General features: G+C 28.7%; 2 protein-coding genes across 6 annotated transcripts; one reads left to right on the top strand and one right to left on the bottom strand.

The window, feature by feature from the left end:
- Nucleotides 1-4642: 4642 nt before the first annotated feature.
- On the bottom strand, nt 4643-7691 carry LOC105137029 (uncharacterized membrane protein At1g06890-like). 4 transcript variants are annotated; one of them, XM_011042591.1, is made up of 9 exons: nt 7455-7691; nt 7284-7371; nt 6569-6706; nt 6212-6396; nt 6013-6080; nt 5758-5890; nt 5374-5535; nt 4986-5258; nt 4643-4889 (listed from the first exon to the last, which is right to left on the bottom strand). In XM_011042591.1, the coding sequence occupies exons 3-9, from the start codon at nt 6687-6689 to the stop codon at nt 4797-4799; spliced, it is 1035 nt and encodes a 344-aa protein (XP_011040893.1). In that variant the 5' UTR covers nt 6690-6706; nt 7284-7371; nt 7455-7691; the 3' UTR covers nt 4643-4796. The 4 variants fall into 4 exon arrangements, with proteins under 4 accessions (XP_011040893.1, XP_011040894.1, XP_011040896.1 ...); XM_011042592.1 differs by having other exon boundaries at nt 7284-7322; XM_011042594.1 differs by having other exon boundaries at nt 7284-7378; nt 7454-7658.
- An 11561-nt stretch (nt 7692-19252) lies between these two features.
- Nucleotides 19253-23147, top strand: LOC105137028 (GATA transcription factor 11-like). 2 transcript variants are annotated; one of them, XM_011042590.1, is made up of 3 exons: nt 19253-19467; nt 19816-20066; nt 22151-23147. In XM_011042590.1, exons 1-3 carry the CDS (start codon nt 19458-19460, stop codon nt 22832-22834), a joined length of 945 nt encoding a protein of 314 aa, XP_011040892.1. In that variant the 5' UTR covers nt 19253-19457; the 3' UTR covers nt 22835-23147. The 2 variants fall into 2 exon arrangements, with proteins under 2 accessions (XP_011040892.1, XP_011040891.1); XM_011042589.1 differs by having other exon boundaries at nt 19254-19467; nt 22133-23147.
- The last annotated feature ends 1095 nt before the right edge of the window (nt 23148-24242 follow it).

Below are 24242 nucleotides of genomic sequence, written 5' to 3'. Positions count from 1 at the left end.
TAGAACTTAATTATTTAATCAAGGCAGGCTATTTAAGTTTTATTTAAAGCAAATAAAGTAAAGATATACTAAATATTATTGATATGAAATAATCAACTAATATGCAATTTAAATAATAAATAATTAAAAGGGAGATTTTTTTGTAACAATCCTAATAGTTAGATCAGTTTGTCCATTTAACTTTCATGTATAAATGAAGCATAATTTTATTTTTATTTTCTTACAATGAGGTCATTGAAATTTCTAATGAAATTTTGACAAAGTTTTCTCAATACCAAGAGATCCTAAATTATCGACAATTTACCCTACATGTATTTATAATCACATCCATCTACAAACACATCCACAATTGGTCCAATTCAACCATTTAATTCATTCGAGAATATACTCAAGATAAATCTTCACACTCAATCTCCATCTTATATCACATACATAAATTAGTAATTAAAAAAATCATTCAAACACTGAAATTTTATATATAAACACAACACAATTTAGCAATCTAAACATAAACTAGTACATTATAATATCCCAAGCATATATTGATATATTTAATATTCTAAACACAAAATAATACAAGGAGTATACTATTATATTTAGTATATTTAGGCTACATGTATACTATATAAAAAAATTACATGAAGAATCTCTAAGTTCCTAACTTATACAAAAAAGGATTAAAGAACCTAAATTCTACTCCTGACATGAATGAGATGGACTTGCAAAACAAAAAATTTTCATATAATTAAAAAAAATACAAACAATTTCATGGAAGAAAAATTATACAACATATCTACCTATTTAAGTCAAATACAATTCTATACATCACAGTTAAGCCCTTGTTAAAGATTAACAAATTTGTTTCCTTTAATTATGTTTTTTTTTTTTTTTTACAATCCAAGCTTTGATCGAGGGTATACATCCTAGCACTTCTCCCTACATTAAAAAGACTAATACCAATGCTAATAACCCCTATAAGTGTCTTTAGTTGCCCGTCCTAAGATCAACTTATCAAATTCATAAAAATACAAACACTAACACGACCGTTGTTGTCATTAACTACTTTTGGGTCAAAATAGTTAGTTAATGTTCCATGTTACCTTGGGAGGTCCTCAAGTATGCTAATATCAAGGATTTTTGACATTATTAGCTTTCACCTCGGAAAAATAATTAAGTCTCATAAATTTTATCGATATCAACATCACCTGTCAATATCATTAACTATTTTGAATCCAAATAGTTAAATAAGTTATATATTCCTCCTCTCATATAATGATCATGTCGATATTTGCCAACTTAGCTAACATCATTAGCCTCCCGTATATGGAACAGGCTAATCAAATTCAATGAACAATAATTCCTAAAGTTTATTGTTACCGTCCATTTCTTTAAAATTCCCACATTTGTTTCCTTGCAATTTCTCTTGTACAATGATATTTTTCTCCTCTAGATTTGTCTAGGATTGAAAATTTGTTAAACCTTGGTGTTTTTCTCTCTCATTTTCCTTGAATAAAATATGAAATTCCCCTCTCTTTTTCACAATTTAGGCTTTCTCTTTTTTGTTCTTCAAAACTAATAAATTCTATCATCATCATTATTATCATTATATTTTATTTTTGTAGTTCCATTATTTCTATATTATAAAAAATTAATTTATTATAAATCCCTCCTTTTTTGTATAATTTGCTCTTGAGTTTCACATTTTTTCTATCATTAAAATAACTAAAAATAACTTATTAAAAAGCAAAGAAAACAAAAAAATCAATTTTAAGTGACAAATCAATAAAATATAAAAAATAGAGAGAAATTTTTTTTACTTTATAAGATGTTTTCCTCAATCATAATTAAACTTCAATAATTAAATTTAGTTATGTTTTCTAATATGATGTGTGATCATAAATAAATCAACTATGAAAAATAATAATTTTTTCTACCTATATTTACTTTTTAGGTAATCTAACATTCGTACATCAATTAACACTAATTACATAATAACCTTCATTAAGCATGCAAGATTTAATTATTACATAACATTATTAAGATCAAGATAGGTGTAATTAATTCATGATAATTAAACATGTGAGTTAATTTAATCAAGAATTATAATTTTCAAGTAACAAATAATCAAATATGGGTTTGAAAATTGAACACTTTTGCTACTTAAATTAATTAGTCTTGCATTTGACATAAACTAATCAACTAGCAATAGATTTATAACAAAAAAACATATTATCATATAGAATTTACATTATCAATCATTAAATATAATCATAGAAAAACATATAATATTTATATATCGTAATCAAATATAGAATAATTTTAATCACAAATCCTTATGATAATTTGAAATTCAAGAGTAATAACCTCTTTAAAAAAAATTAAGCTTATTGCAAATTCTAAAAAAAAAAGATACAAAAAAATAATTTTGAAAACAATAGAACCCCCTCCTCTATTCTCCTATGTTTTTAACGTGATCCCTTACTTTTTCAGAGGTTAGGGTTGTTTATAATATATATTTGAGAAGACAGAGAAGTTTCTTAGTAATTAACTAATTCCTACTTAAATTATTTTAAGGTTTCCTTGTAATAATTCGACTCTAATAATTTGTACATTGACTATGACATTCTAAAAGAGCTTTCTAGTCATGTAAGAACCTTGCCATATCATTAATAAGTTTGCTGGCAGATCTCAAACTCAACTCTAAAGATATGATTCTCTCTTGTCTATACAAGTTAATGGGTATATCATATGTGGATAAAAAAAAACTTGAAAGTCTAGTTTGTAACTCAACTTAAATTACATTAAAATTTTATTTTTTGCTTCAGATATGATATAAATAATACACAATAGTTCAATGTGATATATTTGCTTTGACTATTTTTAATCCAACTAGGATTTCTTGTTGAAGTTGAATTCACAATTAGAATTTGCATTTCTTAACTTCAATAACTTGTCTTAATATCCAATATATTATTTCTAAGTATTTGCTTGAAATTATACTAAAAATACTTTATTTAGTTTTTTTTAACACTTTATATCTTTTATAATATTTTTAAGTATAAAACAACTTAAGTAGATTATTTAGAACATAAACATGAATAAAAATCTAAGAATAAAATAATACATGTGCATAGTAAAATATTATTTGTGATTGAAGTAATCTAAAATATTATGAATGGGTCGAATTTACTCAGTGGCATTGTGATTGTAAAGTGTTTTTGAAAATTTTAATTTTTTATTTTAAATTAATATATTTTTATATTTTTAAATTATTTTGATGTACTAATATGTCAAGAATAATTTTTTAAAAAAATATCATTTTAATATTTTTTTAAATAAAATTACTATCACACCCCTAAAAAAACATTAGTAATAGTGTCTTTTAAAGCAACCATGGTCTTGGTCTATTTCGCTAGAATTTAGATGCATGTTGCCCATCCGTTGCTATCACCACACCCACCAGACAGCCTTCGCCACACCAAATTGCCATCATGATCATTGATTCCCCCTGTTATGCACAATAAAGCCATTTTACTTTTTGGGTTACAAAAGGATGCTTTACACACACACACACACATCCTGTTTTTCAAAATTCATATTTTATTTTTCTATTAATAATTATTAAGGAATTTAGTTTTTTCTATATAAAAAATTAATAGGTTTTATCTTTTCCATTAAATATTACCAAGGCTTAGTTTTTTCAATATAAAAGATTATAATAGCTCTTCTGCCCAATTATATTTGGAACAACAAAAATTATGGATTTCTCTGCCCATTTTTGAAGATTTTTACTTGAAACAAATATCATCGTACTTCTTTTCTAGTTTTATTAGTTATACTTTAATAGACACAAAAAATATTGAATTTTCGCTCATTAAAGTCTTACTTGTCACGAGGCTATTATAACTTTAAATATATATATATATATATATATATATATATTATACAAAAAAATAGAAAATTCTAGTAATAATAAATAGGAAAAATAAAATAGAAAAATTATTCTCTTTAAATAGAAAAAACTAAGAAATATATAATAATATAGAATAGAAAAAAAATTCTTAAGCTGAATAAAAAAAAAATAACCAAGAAACTTATTTTTCTAAAAAGGATATTGCATCGTACATCAAAAGTCCCTTGATGATTAAAAGAATCAGGCCTTAACATATATCATGATTTTGAATCTCAAAGATATCGAGTTTCTACGTGAGATTTTCATGGTCAATTTATGAGAATGTAAAAATCATTAACCACTCAAAGTTGCTACTGTATATCATGTAAAAGATTTATAAAGCCTACGGGTTTTTTTTTCCCCCTGAAAATTCAGAGTATATCTTTGATTTTGTCCCCATCTTTGTTTTTTTTGTTTTTTTTTTATCGAATCTTAGTGTTTGTTGGGTTCAATTTAAAAAAATATATATTTTTTTATATTTTTAAGTTATTTTAATATACTATGCAAAAGACTCAATATCTCATAATTTTACCTTAAATCTGCACAACATGACATATCTTGGAGTCGTTTTTTTTATTATTCAGTAATTCATCTTATGAAATAGGATATTTATTGATTTAATTTTGTCTGATTATTGATTTGATAGGTTACATTATTAGATTTATAGCAGAAGAATGGGAAAAAATGATCTGTGCTATGATTTATTTAGAGCTAAAATTAATAAAATGGTAAAAAAGTGAATGGGTACTGTCTATTAAAAGAATAAAAAACATTTATACTCAACAAATTAATTGTTTCTGGTAGAGCAAACACCCGATACATCCATGAACTTCTTTATGACAAATTAAACAAGAGAGTCCTTTGTTGATTTCTTCGCGTCGTGACTGATTTCTTTATCCTGCATGCCCAAAATTGGAGTGCTATCCTTATCTTTCATCTGAAACAAACAAGGAGTAGCAATTTGTTTTCAGTTCCTAAACAATGAGCAGAGATATTCATGTCAAAAGATCAGTAATATATATATATATAGTACCTGGGAAGCTAGTGAAAGGTCCACTGATTGTTTCTTTTTATTCTCTTGGACGCAGAAATATGAATAGAGGCCCATGCCAAAGATAGCAACTAGTATTCCAATGATGTTTCTCATTGTGAAAGGATCATGTAACAGAGTATACCCGAAGCCAAGAACAAGGCAAGTTTTGAGGTGTCCAAGCACTTGATAAGTAACTGGTGAGGTCTTGCCGATAACCATGAATGTGCTGAAGTTCACAGACACAGATATAATGCATGAAAGTATAATGAATGCCTGCGAAGTTTTTCAAGGATAAATGCTTTCTGTCACTCTTTCATGTGTGTATATATATATATATAGTCAGAGCACGAAAACACGAACAAGAGAGAGATGGGAATAGGATATATACCAAGACTAGTGAAGAATATTTGTATGCAAAGACGTTCTTTCTCGTGAGGAATTGATCCACCAAAGGGCCTGACACAAAGAGAATTGCTGCTTGAAATGGGGCTGACTGGTAAAGCAGCTGTGTGGAAGACACATTTAGCCTCTTTTGTATTGTACTTGTCAGCTGATCGAGAATTAATCAAGTTAAGAATGAACTTGTCCCTCTAGGCGCAGCATTAGCAGGCTAATGATTTTCTTGGAATATATATGTAGTTTATGAAGTCGAACAAGTTTGTTTTCATTTTCAAAGTCAAATTATTCCCCGAGATCATTACCAGCTGAAGTATGATAATGTAACACCGAATTGAAGTGAAAACAATCAATGGCGTATGCAAAGAAAGGATACAATTTGCCCAACGCAGGTTGTTATAATGGCTAGGAGAGAGAGAATTGATCCCACGAAGTTGAGCTGGAGATCAGTCACAGAGGCAATGCCAACTCCAACAAGCAAGACAAAGAGCGAAAGCTTTATCTTCTGGCTGCGATAAGTAGAGAATATAATAGAGTGCTTGGAGAAAAATCATATAACATTAAAGCAATACAAGCTGTATATTGATATCTGATCTGATATTTATATAAAAATATGCAGGACTGTAGTAACCTGAATTGCTTCTTGAGGAACAGAGTTTCCAATAGGACAGTGAATGGTATGATTGCTAGTTTGGTCATCTGCAATGTAAAGAAGAAGAAGAAGAAAATATAACATCTCCAGGACCAAGAGCGGGTAAAAGGAAAAAAAAAAGAAGAACTGTATCAACTTGGCGAGCCGATTTGGAAGTGAAAGTAGAATTGAGGTGTACCTGGTAGAATCCAATAGAATTGAACCCAAGACTCAAGTTGAGAAGTCCAATCGAAACCCCATTTAGAATTCCAAAGAGCATCACAGGCTTCATGTCAATGGATTTGGACTCAAACAAATTGAGACGCTGTGCCGCATGAAGTGTGCAGAATGTTACCATGAGGTGCCAGCTAGTGAGAGTTGTAGCTGCAACATCCAAGGAAAAAAGAAAGGTAATTTTTTTCTGCCTTCTTATGGTGAGAAATCCAATAAAATGCTTCAATTCGCAACTCCTGGTTCTTAATGACTATGGCAAAATGAAAAGAAATCTTCAAAAGAATGCATGCCCTCTTAATTTGAGCAGGTAACAAGTTTTTACCAAATGGGAATCCGAGATTGCTCATCAAAGCTTTGTTGCAAATGACAATGGAGACAGATGATGCAACTGAAAGGAACAGGGCCCCAATAACACCCAATTGGAAGCTCGGCATTTCTCCCATCTGACGGAGAATTATACCTGCAAAAAGATAAGGTCTGAGAGATGACATACTTCTAACTAGCATAGCATATGCTTGCCTGTGTCATAGAGTCAATAAATATATAATTCTATGATACATTAACACATATTTTTTACGTCAATTGACTAATTAGTGTATACTGCAAGAGAAATATTAGTTAACAAGGAAACTATTTCAAGATTAGGGATAGGCAAGCTTCATCAAAGTAGTTATAGCTCTATGAAATGATAAAACAACTGCGGTTGGTGATGATGATGATTGAGTCTACGCATGATAGAGTTTGGTAAGTAGTGCTCCATTGTTAATGAAGTGTAGAATTCATATATGTCGTCTTAACATAAGGTGGTTCTGTCCCAACTTAACGTAAGGTTAATTAGATAAGTAAGAACAAAACCTTAATATATTTTTATGCTTTTATAATTGATTGGCCAAAGCTTCACGTATTAATTGATTAGTTGGCTAGCTAAGCAACTCTCCTTCAGAAGGAACAATTCTGAGGCTACATAGACAATGAGAGTGTTGATCATGGACTAGAAAACCAGACACACATATACATGGTACATGCACATGAAGTACCTTGAACGAAGATAAATTTGCTGGGGGTTGTGAGGAGCCCTGAAAAATCAAAGAAAACAGAAATGTTGTGTATGGGATTTAAGCAGCCCTGGAAACTCACAAAGAAAACATCACTATCACGTAGTTAAAACAAGTGTATATGTAGATTCGATTTATACAAAGTATACAAACCTTGGAATTCTTTATCTGCCTCTGTACTTACAATAAATGCAGGGCCCCTACAACTCCATGCAGTCACCGGAATCCTGGAGATGAACTTAAAGCAGGTTTTTGGAGATGAAATGGGCTTGAAATGTGTATGCCTGTGTGTTTGGTTATATGGTGGGGAGGTTGTATGACAAAGCAACTTTAGCACCCTCACCCGTAAATATGTAGGCAACAAAGCTTTGTGCCTAACTCTTTAATGATTATTTTTACTATGTGGGATTGTTCGGTTTTTTGTTTTATTTTGATCTCCCATGATTTCGCTTACTTCCAGAAGGAAGAAGGTTGAGGCAAGATTACGGTCAAGAAGGTAAATTTTCAGTTTCAAATGATTAAGACACAATTTTCAGCTAATTTCCCCTCTTGTTTATCCCATTTAACATGGAAGTTTCCCATACAAATTACCTAATGTGGAATTTACAGTGACGATAGGTCCTTCCGTAAGGTAATGATCTAGCTAATCTATTAACAGCTATACCTTTAACTCTTAACAATTATGAGGATGCTAGCCGAGTCGTAGGACACAAGGAAGGAAGGTGAGATGAACATGTCTTACATGCTAGTGAGAGATATCTGCCAATGCAAGCAAAAAGTTTGCCTTCAAAATCAACTAGTGTTCGGTGAGAGAACTTGAATCTCACTCCAAAACAATACATGGCTACCTCACCATCGCCAACCAGACAATTTAAAAAAGGCCCTTCTCGCATTAACAATTAATTCAACTAATTTTGACTTTGTTGCTGCACCAAAGCCCCCTGTTCATATTGTTAGTATAACAAATGTTCAGTTTAATTTCTCAAAATATTCGATCTGGCTAGGCACTTTCGAGATTCATATACCATTTCCTATAATTTTCATAAAACAATCTACAAGATATGCAAAGACAACATATTTAGAGAGGGACAACAACATTGACTTGAGATATGCTTCCAAGATAGTCTGAAAAAAGACTTTATTTTGGTTGAAGCGCAAAGAAAGAGTTGTTATTGATGTTCATGCTCATGCTTAAGTATCCGTGATAAAACACTGATTTTCAACACAAGAGAAGCTTGTAGGTGAGATGCGGGAACATTTTCAGAGGAATTAGAAGTTGAAACCTTGTAGGTGAGATGCGGGAACATTTTCAGTGGAATTAGAAGTTGAAACTTATCACGCATGTGAACAAAACAACTAAATATATGCGGGAACATTTTTTGTTTTTTATCGAACTCTTGAAAACTTATAAAAAAATAACTATCTTTGTCATGTTCATGCTTACATTTTAAGCTCTTAATTCTTTGTAATCAATAAGTTGTGGACTTTTATCTAATAACTTCATATTATTGATTCAAATAATCATTAAATTAGGTTTTTAATAACATGATTTTAGTTTTATTGGGGTTTTTTCTATTTTAATCATGAGTTCTAAAATTCTTAACCTCTAGATTCATATCAATTGGTATCTAAGCAATCTATTTATCTTTAATTTTTCATGTTATTAGTTTTTGTATTTTCAATTCTTTAGTTTGCAACATCTTTTTTTTTTTTAAAGAAAGAAAGTAAAGCTTTATAATTAAAAAGAGCTATTTTCAAATCAATATTAAAAAATAAAATAAATTAAGTATTATATGATATTACTTAAACACCTCATAATCATGAAATTAAGTATTTTTAATGTTTAAGAATAAATCACATAGTATCTCAATGTTCATACAAGAGAATTATGATATTATATGATTATAAAGAGATTGAATCTAAAATTGAAACCAATGATGAGAATATCACACCATTTGAAGATGTTACTGATAATAATATTGAGTTTCTGGTTAAAAGTAAGTCATTTGTGATTAGACAAGTATTGAATATTCAAATTAAAAATGATGATTTGGGGTAATAAAAGAAAAATATTTTTCACATGAGATGCCACATCAATAATAAGATATATAATATGAGTATAAATGATGGGTGTTATGCTAATATGAATAACACTACATTTGTTAAAAAGTTGAATTTGAATACTATAAAACATTTTAGGCCTTATAGATTTTAGTAGTTGAATAAATTTGATGAAATGAATGTGATTAAATAGGTTTTGATTTTGTTTTTTATTGGAAAATATAGTGATGAAGTTTTTTGTGATATTATTCCTATACATGCGGGTCATTTATTATTGAGAAAGTCATTATGGTTTGAAATAAGGGTTGTATATGATGTATTTAAGAATAGATATTTATTTGTAAAAGATGAAAGATCCATCACTCTTGTGTCATTATCACTAAAATAAGTTTATGATATAAATTAAAATTAAAAAGAAATAGTGAGGTTGAGAAAAGTGAAAATACAAATTTGATAGTAAGCTTTAAGATGAGAGAAAGACTAGATTCAGCCAAAAAAGAAAAATTAGAGACTTAGTCAAGAGTGGAGAGAAAAATCAAGGAGAGAAGAAAGAAAGGAAGAGAAAACGAGTTTTAAGATAAAAACAAATAAAAAATACAAAAGAAAAAGGAGATCAAAAATGTTTTTTTATAATAACCTGTCATATTTGTACTTTTATACAAAAAGACATACTTTAATGTTAACAAACTTGATCCTCTTATTCCTTGTGTTGTTGTTTCTTTGTTATAGAAATTTAAGGTTATGTTTTGTAAAGATGTTCATAATAGCTCATCACTACTAAGAAGAATAGAGCATTAAATGAACCTTATACCTGGAGCTGTGATTCCTAATTAACCGGCCTATAAAGGTAATCATGATAAGATAAAGAAGCTTCAAAGACAAGTTGAGAAGTTGATGTTTAAAGAGTTCATAAAAGAGAATATAAGTTTATATATAGTGAATATTTGCAACAAGGTAAGTTTATTTATGGTGAATATTTGCGACAAGAAATGAATCTGAGTTTTAGGATGACAAAAGCCTTTAATTTAGTCCATGTAAGGCAAGGTGAGAAGTTGATGCCTAAAAAATATGGAACTTAGAGGATATGTATTGATTATTATACTATAAACAACATAACAAAAAAGTATAGACACCATATTCATAAGTTAAATGACATGTTAAATGAATTACATTCATATATTTGTACTAAAATGAATTTGAAAAGTGGATATCATAAAATTAGAATAAGATAAATAAAAAATTGATTTTAAGATTATGTATGGTTTATATGAATGAATAGTCATGTTATTTGATCTTGCTAATACGCCTAGCATATTTATGAGATTAATGAATCTTTTTTATGTGCATTATAAACAGGTTTATTATTATTTATTTTGATTATATTTTAGTATATATTAAAAGTATAGATAAGCATATCGAAAATTTGTGTTATCTGCTTAATGTTTTAAAGAATGAAAAATTATGCTAATTTAAATAAGTGTGCTTTTTAATAGAAAATATTGTATTTCTTGGATATGTTGTTAGTCCAAAAGTTATATGAGAAAAAAAGGTGAAGGTTGTCCAATAATAGCCCATATCTAAGTTATTACCAAGGTAAAAAGTTTTTATGGTGTAACTAGTTTTATATGAGATTTGATAAAGATTTTAGCATATTAACCATATCACTTATAAAAGTTGTTAAGAAATATATTGGGTTTAAATTGGGGTATTGAACAATAGAATGCATTTAATTCAATTAAAAAAAGACTATGTTGAATATTTTTACTAGCATTACCTAATTTTTCTAAAGCTTTTAAATTTCAGTGTAATGCCTTAATAATTGGTATTAAAGCTTTCTTAATGCTAGAGAAGTGGCCAATTATCTACTTTATTAAAAATCTTAATAGAGCAATATTAAATTACCTAAATCACCTAACTTGTGATAAGAAGTTTTATTTATTAGTGAGGACTTTGGAGATTTGGTAGTATTATTTATGACCAAAAAAATTCAGTATCTATTTAGATCATTAGTCACTTAAGCACTTAAAAAGATAAGATAAGTTAAATAAGAAGCATGCTAAGTGAGTAGAATTTACTGAAATCTTTTCATATATAATTAAGTACAAGCAAAATAATAATAATATAATGGTCAATGCATTATTTAGGAGTTATGTTTTGTTTTCTACTTTGAAAGCAAAGTTACTGGGTTTTGAGCATATTAAATATTTATATGTCAAAGATAGTGATTTTTCTTGTGTGTATAATAGTTTCATGCATAAATTGCTTATGCATAAAGCTTGTAGGGTGGTTTAATAAGAAACTTTGGTGTTAGAAAAACTTCGAAGGTTTTGCATGAGCATGTTTATTGGCCTAAAATAAAACATGATATATAAAGGGTATATGATAGATGAATCACGTCTAGAAAAATTAAATCTAGGGTCTTATCACATGGGTTATACACTTCTTTACCTATAACTAAGAAATTTTAGGTAGATATTTTCATGAACTTTATCTTAGGACTACATAGGTTAAAAAAAGATAAGGATTTAATTATTGTGGTTATTGATAGGTTTTCTAATATATCACATTATAAGAATCATAAAACAGCACCACATAATCCATTACATGTGCCGATTAGATTTATTACAAAGTTAAAAGCTAAAAAGGTTAAATAGGTATTTAATGGGATAATTTCAGATATTCGAATTGTATTTCTTACAAAACTTGTAAATTCAACTTATTTTCCTATTTACATGTGGATTAGGTATATTTTTCTAAAGTGTAATTTTATGTTAATAGGTATAATTTTCAATATGACTTGTTGATTGGGTTTATATTTTTCAAGATGATTTTAAAAGTTTTTCTATATGGTTAAAATCTCATAGCGATCAACATTAAAAAGCCCTTGCAATAAAGATCAGAAGATATTATACAGAAATTGCATTAATTTCCAAGTTGATTTAGGATTTTATTTTCTTTATTTTATTTATAAATCTTTTGTTATTTTTTCAACTTTGTTTAAAATGTTCTATCTGGTATAAAAAGGGTTATTTAGCTTGTATTTAGTTTTATATATATATAAGAAAAAAAATGAATTAATTATTCAGAAATAAAACTTATGAGGAAGAGTTTACTTTTACTTTTAATTCCTCATGAAATGTTTTTTCAAGAACTCATTGAAAATCAATTTTTTTTGTAATGTTCATTCTTGTAACTATGGTTATTGGTTGAGTCAAGATTTTATTTTTATACCTTTAATTATTAGTTCGTTATAATTAATAATGTTTTGGAATTTTACATATAATAACTATAGTTTTTTAGTTAAGATAATTACCAAGCCGGATTTTTTTCAAAGTTTTTTTTAAGTTGTTATATTTTTTTTATGTTTAGGACAACAATTCCATTTAAATTGAGGACTAAAATTTGGAAATGGCAATGAAATTGTTGGGAGTGTTGTGTTTTATTGAAGTGGAAAATAGATAATCTCCATTTGGAATTATTTTATTTTTAGGGGAAATGATGGAAAAAAGGGTTTCCAAACAAATACATACTAATGTCTAACATCATCAGAAAATTTACCACTACTATCAGTGGTGGTGGTGGGCCTCCATGCCAAAAGCAAAGGACATGACGATGGCACTGCTAGCCTACCTTCTCCTCTTCTTCCCTTTCTTGTCTAACCTAATTATCGGTGCTCTCTTAAGTCAAATCTTACCATACTCTTGTTATTGCTACATTACACTAGCATGACTTGTTTTGTCATGTTTGAAATAATAATAATAAATCATATTCGAAATATTCTTATAATATTTGATTGAAAAACTCCTGAGTGAATGTCCAATTAGTTTGTTGCAGTAACATTAGTAAGTAATTCACTGTAGTTAATTGATCACTAGTTTTTTCACCTGCACCATGATACGGGTTAAGCATATTTTTTCTAACTTCAAAAAATATTAAAAATAAATTAAGATGATAATATATTAGATAATAATTTTTAAAAATAAATATTGAGCAATTAATTTAATTTAATTTAATTTAAAAAATTTATATTAAAAAAAGCTAAATCTAAGATAGAATGAAATATAAAGGCCCAAAATCCTTTTAAAAATAGTGAAAATCCTATATAAAGAAAACAAATTACTAAGTTCAATATCTAATTAAATCAAATATTAAATGATAAAATTAAATAAATAAATTTAAAAAAAATAAACTCAAACAAATTTTCTAAACTTGGGTTAATCTTTCAAATTCATAATTCGTTAAATCCTAAACTTGAAGTCATTTAGAAAGTTTAATTTAATGTTAAAAAATAAAATAAAAAAATTAATTTTAAAAATTTATCAAGGTTAAAACAAATAGTTAAAAGGATGAAGATAAAATATAATATGTAAATATAATAAAAAAGGATGAAAATGTAAAAAAAAAAAAATCAATTCTAAAAACCGAATAAAAAAGGATGAAAATGTAAAAAAAAATCAATTCTAAAAACTATTTTAAATAAAATAAATAGTAATTAAAAGAATGATCACCAAATATGAAATGAAAAAAATTGATGGAGGATGAAATTGAAAAATAAATTCAATTTTTTAAACTAATTCAAATTAAAATAAATTCAATTTTTTAAACTAATTCAAATTTTTTAAAAAAAACAAATCCTTTAGAGAAAAATTAAAAAAGTTGTTGTGAAATGTTTCAAGGGTAAGCATGAAACTAAAGAAAAAAGAAAAAGAAAAAAAATTATAGTCAATAATTGCCAAACAGCTAGGAAGAATACATTAAAGTTGATTTTTTTCTGCCATGAACCTCCATAATCATTGACTAAAGACTGCGAGGTGACTCACTTGCTGGTGTATTTGTTCTTTTTTTTTCTTATTTGTTTATTAAGTAAACAATAAAATTGCCCCTAAAATTAAATAACAATTTTCAAAAAAATGAAATGACCGATATGTCCCTAAAGTCAAGCTTTAGATCATTTCATTCCAATGTCAACAGAGTAGAGTAGTTATACTGTGCATGTCAAAAGGAAATATTGAAAAAGACCTTGGATCAAAGTTAATTTTTTTGCTTTTAAAGATAACAAAGTAATTTAAATGTGTAAAAAATTATGAAAAGACCAAGACACCCCAAACAAATTTAAAATAACAAATGAATATAGGGAAAAGATTATTTTACACCTGAAAGACAACATTGTGTGATTTTGTGTGAAGGGCAAAGTCATCAATTTACTATTATAATCAACAATAATTAAAGGTGTAACTATAATGGTTTTTCCACGTGGCTTAGGTTCTGTTAATTAAAGTAATTGTCCCATGTTTCACTGCTACTTGTACCAAAACAACCAAAAAAACATTTAACCGTAAATTAAATTGTACATATGTTACTAATTTATTTAATATTTGAAAGTAATGTTTTAATTGTTAACTCAAAATTTAATGCATATAAAATAAATATTTGTTTTTCAAATACTAGGACTATCACATATTCAAACTAACTTAATTTAACTTCAGCGACTTAAGTTTTAGACTTAATAATATATTTTTTTAAATGATTTTTGGTTAATTATATAGAAATAAATATACACTATTATAAAGAAACCAGATAGAATTGAACTTGATCTGTTAATTGTGTGATGTTTAGAAGAAAAAATGACTAGTATTAAACTTTTCTTGTCTAATAAAATTTTGAAATAATAATAATAAATCATATTCGAAATATTCTTATAATATTTGATTGAAAAACTCCTGAGTGAATGTCCAATTAGTTTGTTGCAGTAACATTAGTAAGTAATTCACTGTAGTTAATTGATCACTAGTTTTTTCACCTGCACCATGATACGGGTTAAGCATATTTTTTCTAACTTCAAAAAATATTAAAAATAAATTAAGATGATAATATATTAGATAATAATTTTTAAAAATAAATATTGAGCAATTAATTTAATTTAATTTAATTTAAAAAATTTATATTAAAAAAAGCTAAATCTAAGATAGAATGAAATATAAAGGCCCAAAATCCTTTTAAAAATAGTGAAAATCCTATATAAAGAAAACAAATTACTAAGTTCAATATCTAATTAAATCAAATATTAAATGATAAAATTAAATAAATAAATTTAAAAAAAATAAACTCAAACAAATTTTCTAAACTTGGGTTAATCTTTCAAATTCATAATTCGTTAAATCCTAAACTTGAAGTCATTTAGAAAGTTTAATTTAATGTTAAAAAATAAAATAAAAAAATTAATTTTAAAAATTTATCAAGGTTAAAACAAATAGTTAAAAGGATGAAGATAAAATATAATATGTAAATATAATAAAAAAGGATGAAAATGTAAAAAAAAATCAATTCTAAAAACTATTTTAAATAAAATAAATAGTAATTAAAAGAATGATCACCAAATATGAAATGAAAAAAATTGATGGAGGATGAAATTAAAAAGTAAATTCAATTTTTTAAACTAATTCAAATTTTTTAAAAAAAACAAATCCTTTAGAGAAAAATTAAAAAAGTTGTTGTGAAATGTTTCAAGGGTAAGCATGAAACTAAAGAAAAAAGAAAAAGAAAAAAAATTATAGTCAATAATGGCCAAACAGCTAGGAAGAATACATTAAAGTTGATTTTTTTCTGCCATGAACCTCCATAATCATTGACTAAAGACTGCGAGGTGACTCACTTGCTGGTGTATTTGTTCTTTTTTTTTCTTATTTGTTTATTAAGTAAACAATAAAATTGCCCCTAAAATTAAATAACAATTTTCAAAAAAATGAAATGACCGATATGTCCCTAAAGTCAAGCTTTAGATCATTTCATTCCAATGTCAACAGAGTAGAGTAGTTATACTGTGCATGTCAAAAGGAAATATTGAAAAAGACCTTGGATCAAAGTTAATTTTTTTGCTTTTAAAGATAACAAAGTAATTTAAATGTGTAAAAAATTATGAAAAGACCAAGACACCCCAAACAAATTTAAAATAACAAATGAATATAGGGAAAAGATTATTTTACACCTGAAAGACAACATTGTGTGATTTTGTGTGAAGGGCAAAGTCATCAATTTACTATTATAATCAACAATAATTAAAGGTGTAACTATAATGGTTTTTCCACGTGGCTTAGGTTCTGTTAATTAAAGTAATTGTCCCATGTTTCACTGCTACTTGTACCAAAACAACCAAAAAAACATTTAACCGTAAATTAAATTGTACATATGTTACTAATTTATTTAATATTTGAAAGTAATGTTTTAATTGTTAACTCAAAATTTAATGCATATAAAATAAATATTTGTTTTTCAAATACTAGGACTATCACATATTCAAACTAACTTAATTTAACTTAAGCGACTTAAGTTTTAGACTTAATAATATATTTTTTTAAATGATTTTTGGTTAATTATATAGAAATAAATATACACTATTATAAAGAAACCAGATAGAATTGAACTTGATCTGTTAATTGTGTGATGTTTAGAAGAAAAAATGACTAGTATTAAACTTTTCTTGTCTAATAAAATTTTTTAACATCAAATTTAATTATTTTTGTTATAAGAATTGTTACAACTAATAACTTCTCTCTCTTCTACTGTTATCCAGCGAAATTCCTTCTTTCTCGAACCAATTGACTAAAAATTAAATAAAATAAACTTTAAAATTGAAAAGAAAATTGTCTTGAATTGATGACGAGTCTTGTATTTTTTTTATGTTTTAAATTTGAGTCTTTTATTTTTTAATTTAGTATTTTTTTGGTAATTTGAAACTTAATTTCGTCTCGTTAGATTATTAAAGTATTTAAGTGAGAAAAATATGAAAAGAAAAAAAAGGCAAGGTACTTTATGATCTTCAACTCATTTGCCTTCCATTTTATCTTGATTGGTCATTAAATGCATACAATCATGTGAGTCGATTTGCTAACATGTATTGGGGTGTCTTCGATAACATATGTTATTGCCACGTATATAGAGTCCCGGGACAAACCTCATATGAGTCACTCTACTATATATAATTTCTATATTAGTCCCCTCAACTTCCAATTTTATCAATGAGGTCTCCTATCTCTATACTTTTTCTCAACCGGTCCCTTTCCTAAGAAAATTGGATGAATGTCATTTATGCAATGGACAATCTTTAGGTGTGGAAATACCTAACTTCTCCATTCACACATGAAAGAAGACATGTAAAATCAAAGTGTAGACTTGCCTTAGTCGCCTAGACTCTAGTTTTGCCAAATTTTTCTGCAATTGAAAGCAGTAGATTAGGGAAAAATCAGGCCCTAATTAGCACTAATGCTTTCTCCTAAATTTTATTTTATTTTATTGTAATTAGAGAATATCATTGATAAAAATATATGTAGATGGGAACCATTGCTAATGTATATATAATAACAAAATTATAAATGCTACTGTGTATTATATTAATATTAAGAGATGTATATATTTCATTGAATTTAAAAAAAGAATATTGATGTTCTATATATGTCTATGTGAGATACAAATTTGCATATCTTGAGTTTGGATTTCCAATCAAGTTTAAAAATATCTATACATTATCAATTATTCATTGAATTAGATAAATATTCAAAAAAATCACTTATTAGAATCAATATTTATCAAATTCAGATTAATTATATATTATGATTATTAGAATAAAATCCACATGAATAGTTGCTGAAGAGAGACATAGCTTAAGAAAACCAGGGGCTAAAAATAAAAAATTATAACATATACTAAAATGCCTAGGACACTTACTGTAGGTTTTTTCTATTCTTAATTTTTTTTAATTGTATCCTTATATATTTCAATTAATGACTAATTTATAAAAAAAAATTAGGACTAAAAAGAAAAATACAGAGAAAATTAATATATCTAATATTCGGAAGCAAAGTTCGTTTTAGTCTAAAGATTTTTTTTTCTTATTTTTAAGTCCTTTTATTAATTCCTAATTAACACATGTTTATTTAATAAAGAATAATATAATTTTATTTGTACCGTAGTTATGGGCGGTCTCTTTCTAACAAAAGATTTGCCATTAATTACTTTTTTATTATAGTATTAATTACTTTATTTTAATCTAATTATATTGATGTACTTGCTCTATATTTATTATCTTATTAGAGATACAAATTTAACACAAAATAACTTAGAGGGTGACCAAAAAATATTTTGAATTGTTTTCAATAATGTAATTTTAAAAAGGTTTTAAAATGTTTTTAATTGTTTTTAATAATTTAATTTTAGAGAGGTTTTAAAATATTTTTATAGGAATAAAAATTTATTATCAAACAATAATGAATAAAATTGAGGTTTGCCTTTTCCAATAATGTGGGAGAATTTCTTATGATGCTATATGCTAATTCTTTTTTAAATGAGGAAAATATATTTTACTTGTTTTTATTCTCTTACTTTTCATTATTAATTAAAAAATTAAGAATTAGAAAAAAAATTATTGTAGAGAATTTATTATTATTAGGATATCATAACCCTAATTATTGATTTGATAGATTAACTTAACTTAATTTAAATTAATTTAATACAACAATATTTTTTAAGATATTATTTTGATGGTATTTTAAATTATTTATTTATTTTATCATATATTTAATTTTTTTGTTGATGGTATTTTAAATTATTTATTTATTTATTTTATTTATCATATGTTTAATTTTTTTTTACTATTTATGATTTCTCTTTCTTTTTTTATTTTTTAAAATATAATTTTTTCAAGCTAAACCCTAGTTGAAGTTACCGTGCAACTTTATTTTTATTAAAATTTAACCATTTGTGTTGTTTTAAATTAATATTTTTTAATTTTTTAAATTACTTTAATGTATTAATATTAAAAATAAATTTTAAAAAATAAAATATTTTAATATATATCTCAATAAAAAAATACTAGAATGGCAAACTGTATTGTAAGCAACCGCACCACACCACACATCATTTCCCTGCTTTTCTTTCTTTCTATCCAACCAATTAATTAATCCATCATTTCTGTCTGTCACCTCCATTTTACCTTTCCCCTCTCTTGTCTCCACAACACATAGTGTTTCTTTCACTAAACTCAAAATACTGCGTCGTTCTTCACGCTTATGGCTTGATTTCTTCCAAGCAAGCAAGGAAGCAATGAAGGAAGGTTTGTTTGTTCCTATTTCAGTTGCATTGTCTCCTCCTCCATCCATCTTCATTTTCTTTGTTTCAAATTTCAAATTACTTTCTTCTTTTCTTGCCTCCTCCTTGTTTCTTAATTTTTAACTCTTTTATTTTGTTCATTATTCATAAATTTGTTTGCATTCTCTCTCTCTCTCTCTCTCTCTTAATTGTGTGTTTGTGCATTGATAAAAAAAAGCTTGAAGAAAACGACGGATTATCCGAGTTGAAAATGACCTTGAATAGGATAGATTAAATAAATAAATAATGCATAGAGTGTTCTTAACCGTTTCTATTTCATCTTATAATAATAATAATAATAATAATTTTTCAGGGATGAGTAAATCTTGGTTTTTCGACAAGGATTTCAGTGGGGTTCCGGATAATTTTTTCGAGGATACTTTGGGGTGCTTTGATTTCCCTTTGGAAGATGTAGAACCAAATGGTGATGATGGAGAAGACTGGGAGTCTAAATTCCGACATCTCGAGCCCCCGTCCTCTCATCTTTTAACCACTTTTTCAACCGCTCTCTGTGGTGAAGATGCCTCCTCCCTGGAACCCAACTATAACTCTTGTTCGGTTTTGGTGAGTTTTATTTATTATTTCATTCACACCCCGTATCTGTATTATGAAGTAGCTTCTGCTCTATCTTGTTTACTATCTTATCTCTGCAAAACGTACTGTATTTTTTACAGACTCCATCCGTACTCTTGCTATGATCCTTCCTTTTGTTGATGTCAATTACACACACATTGGGGGCCGGGGCTTGTTTTAATGACTGATATCTTGTTTGAAGTTGGACATCTGGGGATTTTCTTATCTCTTCTGTGTGCCATTGTTTTCGTTCGTGAGTGTGGGTATCCACCCGTCTGCTATGTGTTCTGAATTGAGGAACATGGTTTTGTTCCTTGATCTCTACATTGCTTCTGTAAACTTTGGTATAGGTTCTCTATCTGTTAACTAAATCATCTGGTCGATTCTCCTCTTGGTTTCCTTAGCATGTGTTGACTAACATTTTCTTTTTAGAATTCCAATGCACAAATAAGTGCAAATTGCTAATGTCTTTTCATGTATTCATATGGTTAGTCGAGAGCTTGTGTCATTGCTAATTTGCTAAAGCATTTGTTATATTTGCTCAGCAGCTGCTGCAAGTTACATTAGCATATTTCAAAGGTAGGTGTTCTTGTTATCCTGAGGCATACATACAATTTTGATGTAATTCGTGAACCAAAGAAACATTGCTGGATGGAACAACTTGAATAATCACATTGAAAAGGAACTCATGCTTGAAGTGCTCTGGCATGTTGGTTAATCTAGATGAGCATCAAGTGAAAAACTACAAGAAAATCAAGTTCTGTAGCAACTATATTAGTCAGCTGTTAAGTTATTTCTTGTCACAATATTAGCAACAGGTGGGATAATAAAGTGCCAAGGGCTCAAACTAGGTGTCTGGAAAAAGTTTGGTGGTATTATGGTATTAGAATTATTATTTTGAAAAGCGAATTTGATCACCTATCTCTTTGCACTATGCTCTTACTTAATTTGCCATTAGTTTTCTGCTCCATCTGCTAGGAAGTTAAGGTTTTCATTTTGGTCTTTCATGCCTTGCTTTCCTTTGTATCCTTTGTTGAGAAGGGAGTTTCACAGCTGCTCATTGAAAGAATGAATTAATAGTTCGGGAGAAAGTGCAAAATTTGTGAGCTTGTGTTGCATTTATCAAGTTTTCATTTATTGTATAAAATTAAATAGATGCTTTGTGTGAAGGAATATTAGCTAGTGAAGTATATGCTTTGTTTTTCCTAAAAGCTTTTTGTTAAAGTCTGATCATTAAATTTTTTTTAGCAAGAACCAAGAGGCAAGCAACAAACATTTATTCTAGGAAGAAATGGCATTGACTCTCAATTCTAAATGGCATTTTCATTCACATGCATGAGAGAAATGCGAGCACGGAGGAATAAAAATGATCATTGATCACCAGTAGCAAATGGCCTCTAAAGTGATCAGATGAAGCTTTGGGAGCACTAGGACTTGGCATTAACATGAGACATGCATGTCTGCATACAGTTGCCTAGAAATTAAAAATATTTGACTGGGTTCTTAAAAGCTCTTCCTTTTTATCATTTTTAACAATGAAGCAATGCACAAATTAGAGTATGCCCACTTGCCGTTGATGCTGCCGGAGAAGGTGCATGTCTTTTTATGTTGATCATTTCCTAGATGTTGGACTTGTTCTCCCTCTCATCACTACTATTTTATTCTTAATTGAATCTCTTGGGTCATTTGATTAAAATTTGTTGTAGATGTTGGACCATGCAGAAATAGTAATTTGAATCTTGTTGAAGCCCTTGTATTCAACTATTGTTTGGTCACTCCTGCTGGAATTAATCTCATAACTTGAACTGTTTCAGTATAGTTAAGTAATATCAACATCGCAGCATTAGGTTTTTGGATAACTTGTTCCATAGTGGCTTGCTTTTCATGTTTCCTCATTAAATTAAATATGTTTTTGTTAATTGGAAGAAACAATGTAGATGTCTTTAGTTTGTTTTTCCATGAAACAAGATAGAATGTCTTTTATCCGAGTATTCTCTAGATAAATGCAATGGAGATTTCTCTATCTTTTATCAACTGACCTTTTATATAATTCCCAGCTTGATGGATCTTTACAGTTAAAACATTGGGCAAGCTCTGCTGAAGCATCTTCAAGCAGAAGCAAACCCAACCTTTGTCGGTCTTCAGACAGCAAATATTCTCATCTGTTCCAGGCTACCAGCCCAGTTTCTGTCCTGGAAAGCAGTGGCAGTTCTTGTCCCACCGAAAATGCAACAACATGTTACCCCAAATTTGTCACACCAGTAAAGCGCCCTCGAAGCAAGCTGACACGCCCCCGGCGACATACATTCCCTTTCATCCCCACTGCCTGTGCCTCTAAAAAGTTTTATTGTTCGGCATCTTCAGATCCAGAATTAGAATACTATAATGATGAGGAAATATTGGATTCTTCCAGGAAAACACAGAAGAAAAGGAATCTGATGCTGCTATCTTCTGCAGTAGAGATGGCGCCGAAGAAGAAGCAGCCAGTTGAAACCAGGAGATGCACACATTGTCAGGTGACAAAGACTCCACAATGGAGAGAAGGACCACTGGGGCCAAAAACCCTTTGCAATGCTTGTGGGGTTCGGTACAGATCAGGCCGCCTCCTTCCAGAGTATCGACCAGCTGCCAGCCCTACCTTTGTTCCTTTTTTGCACTCCAACTCTCACAGGAAGGTGTTAGAGATGAGAAAGCAGACGGAGCAGGTGACCCCTATGGCAACAATGGATGTGTTAGTGCCTATGGCACCAGAACATTAGCTCTGTTGGCAATATTTGCCTGGTTATTACTAGGGAGCCTTGTAGTGGGGAGCTGTCTTGTTCTCAATTTTCTGCTTATTTCATGCTAGTTAATTTCTTCGTTTTGTTCATTGATGGAATAAGATCCAGGAACCCTATATGATCGGTTGTTTAGTAGCAGCGGAGGTAGAGAACATCCAAACGAGGCAGAGAACTACCAATGATTATGTGTTCTGCCTAAATGCCAATCACTCATCAGCAATGCTTAACACATGCATCTCCGTATGTGGACACACAGGTGGCTTTCGAATGGAATTATCAAGCTTAAAAGACACGAATGCATGGGCAGTGTTTGTTCTGATACTAGATGGTTTTTCTTGACCTTTAGCAAAAATTTGAAGCCGCAAGTTGAGCTGTTATTAGGGGAAATGGATGGCGGTTTCAAAGCAATTATGGCAGCTAGCTCATAAATACATCCAACCGTAGTTTGGTTTTGCCCCTGAATATTTCTCGTAAAAGGGTCGTGATGTCGGTACAGAAAGTACTGTTCTGAGGGGGGGGGGTATAGATACCTAAAAAGTAATTAATTTCTTTTGTTTCCTGGGTTACAGACGGGGCATAAAGCCGAAGAAACAAAACCCATCAGCTATTACTTGCTTAGAAGTAAAAATCCTTCTGTAGGCCTTCTTTTCAGACAACTTGGGAGGCTCGAGAAATACTTGGTTGCATGAATCATATTGTGACACCTTTGTATGCTGATATATCTGCGCAGCTTCTTTATTAATCGGAGAAATAACCACCTGCCAATTCTTATGCAGCAGGCCTCTAATTTGCTCCGGGAGCATGAAGTTTGAGCCTCCCTTCGCTCTCTCGTCAGTGATAAGCTCCTGGGAAAAAGATTAGAGTCCACTTCTAAAGAACATTTTGTGTCCAGTTGAACTTCTTTCTCCTTCAAGAAGGCAAGATCTACTCTCTGCGCTCGCATGACTGCCATCATAATGATCAACTACATGCCTTAGGGAATTCGTTTGGGCTCCAAGAGTGTCAGGTATGGTTTTGTTCAAAAATAAATAAAGAAAGAAAGAGACTGTCAGGTGGGCGGCGCTTTTAGCCGCAGGCTTGAACTGACACGGGATATTTAAGTATTCTTTTAACGTTAATAAAACTAATTAATTTTATTTATCAATTCATGTTAAATAATAAATTAGTTATTTATAAACTTGATCGCAATTAAGAAATAATTAGATTATTAACTTTATATTTATATAAATAAGAATATAATTAAGGGTGTCATAGCATGTTGTCTTATTATGTGCTATAATAATTGTTAAATGCCAAACATAATAATTATCCAATACAGTATGATGTGCACTAATTAGACAATACATTCTTTTGTCGTGCCTCGTTCATGATTAGGCTGCTTTATCTT

Source organism: Populus euphratica, unplaced genomic scaffold, assembly GCF_000495115.2.
Source record: "Populus euphratica unplaced genomic scaffold, PopEup_1.0 scaffold61.1, whole genome shotgun sequence".
Lineage (NCBI taxonomy): Eukaryota > Viridiplantae > Streptophyta > Magnoliopsida > Malpighiales > Salicaceae > Populus > Populus euphratica.
This window is presented reverse-complemented; position numbering and strand designations above follow the sequence as displayed.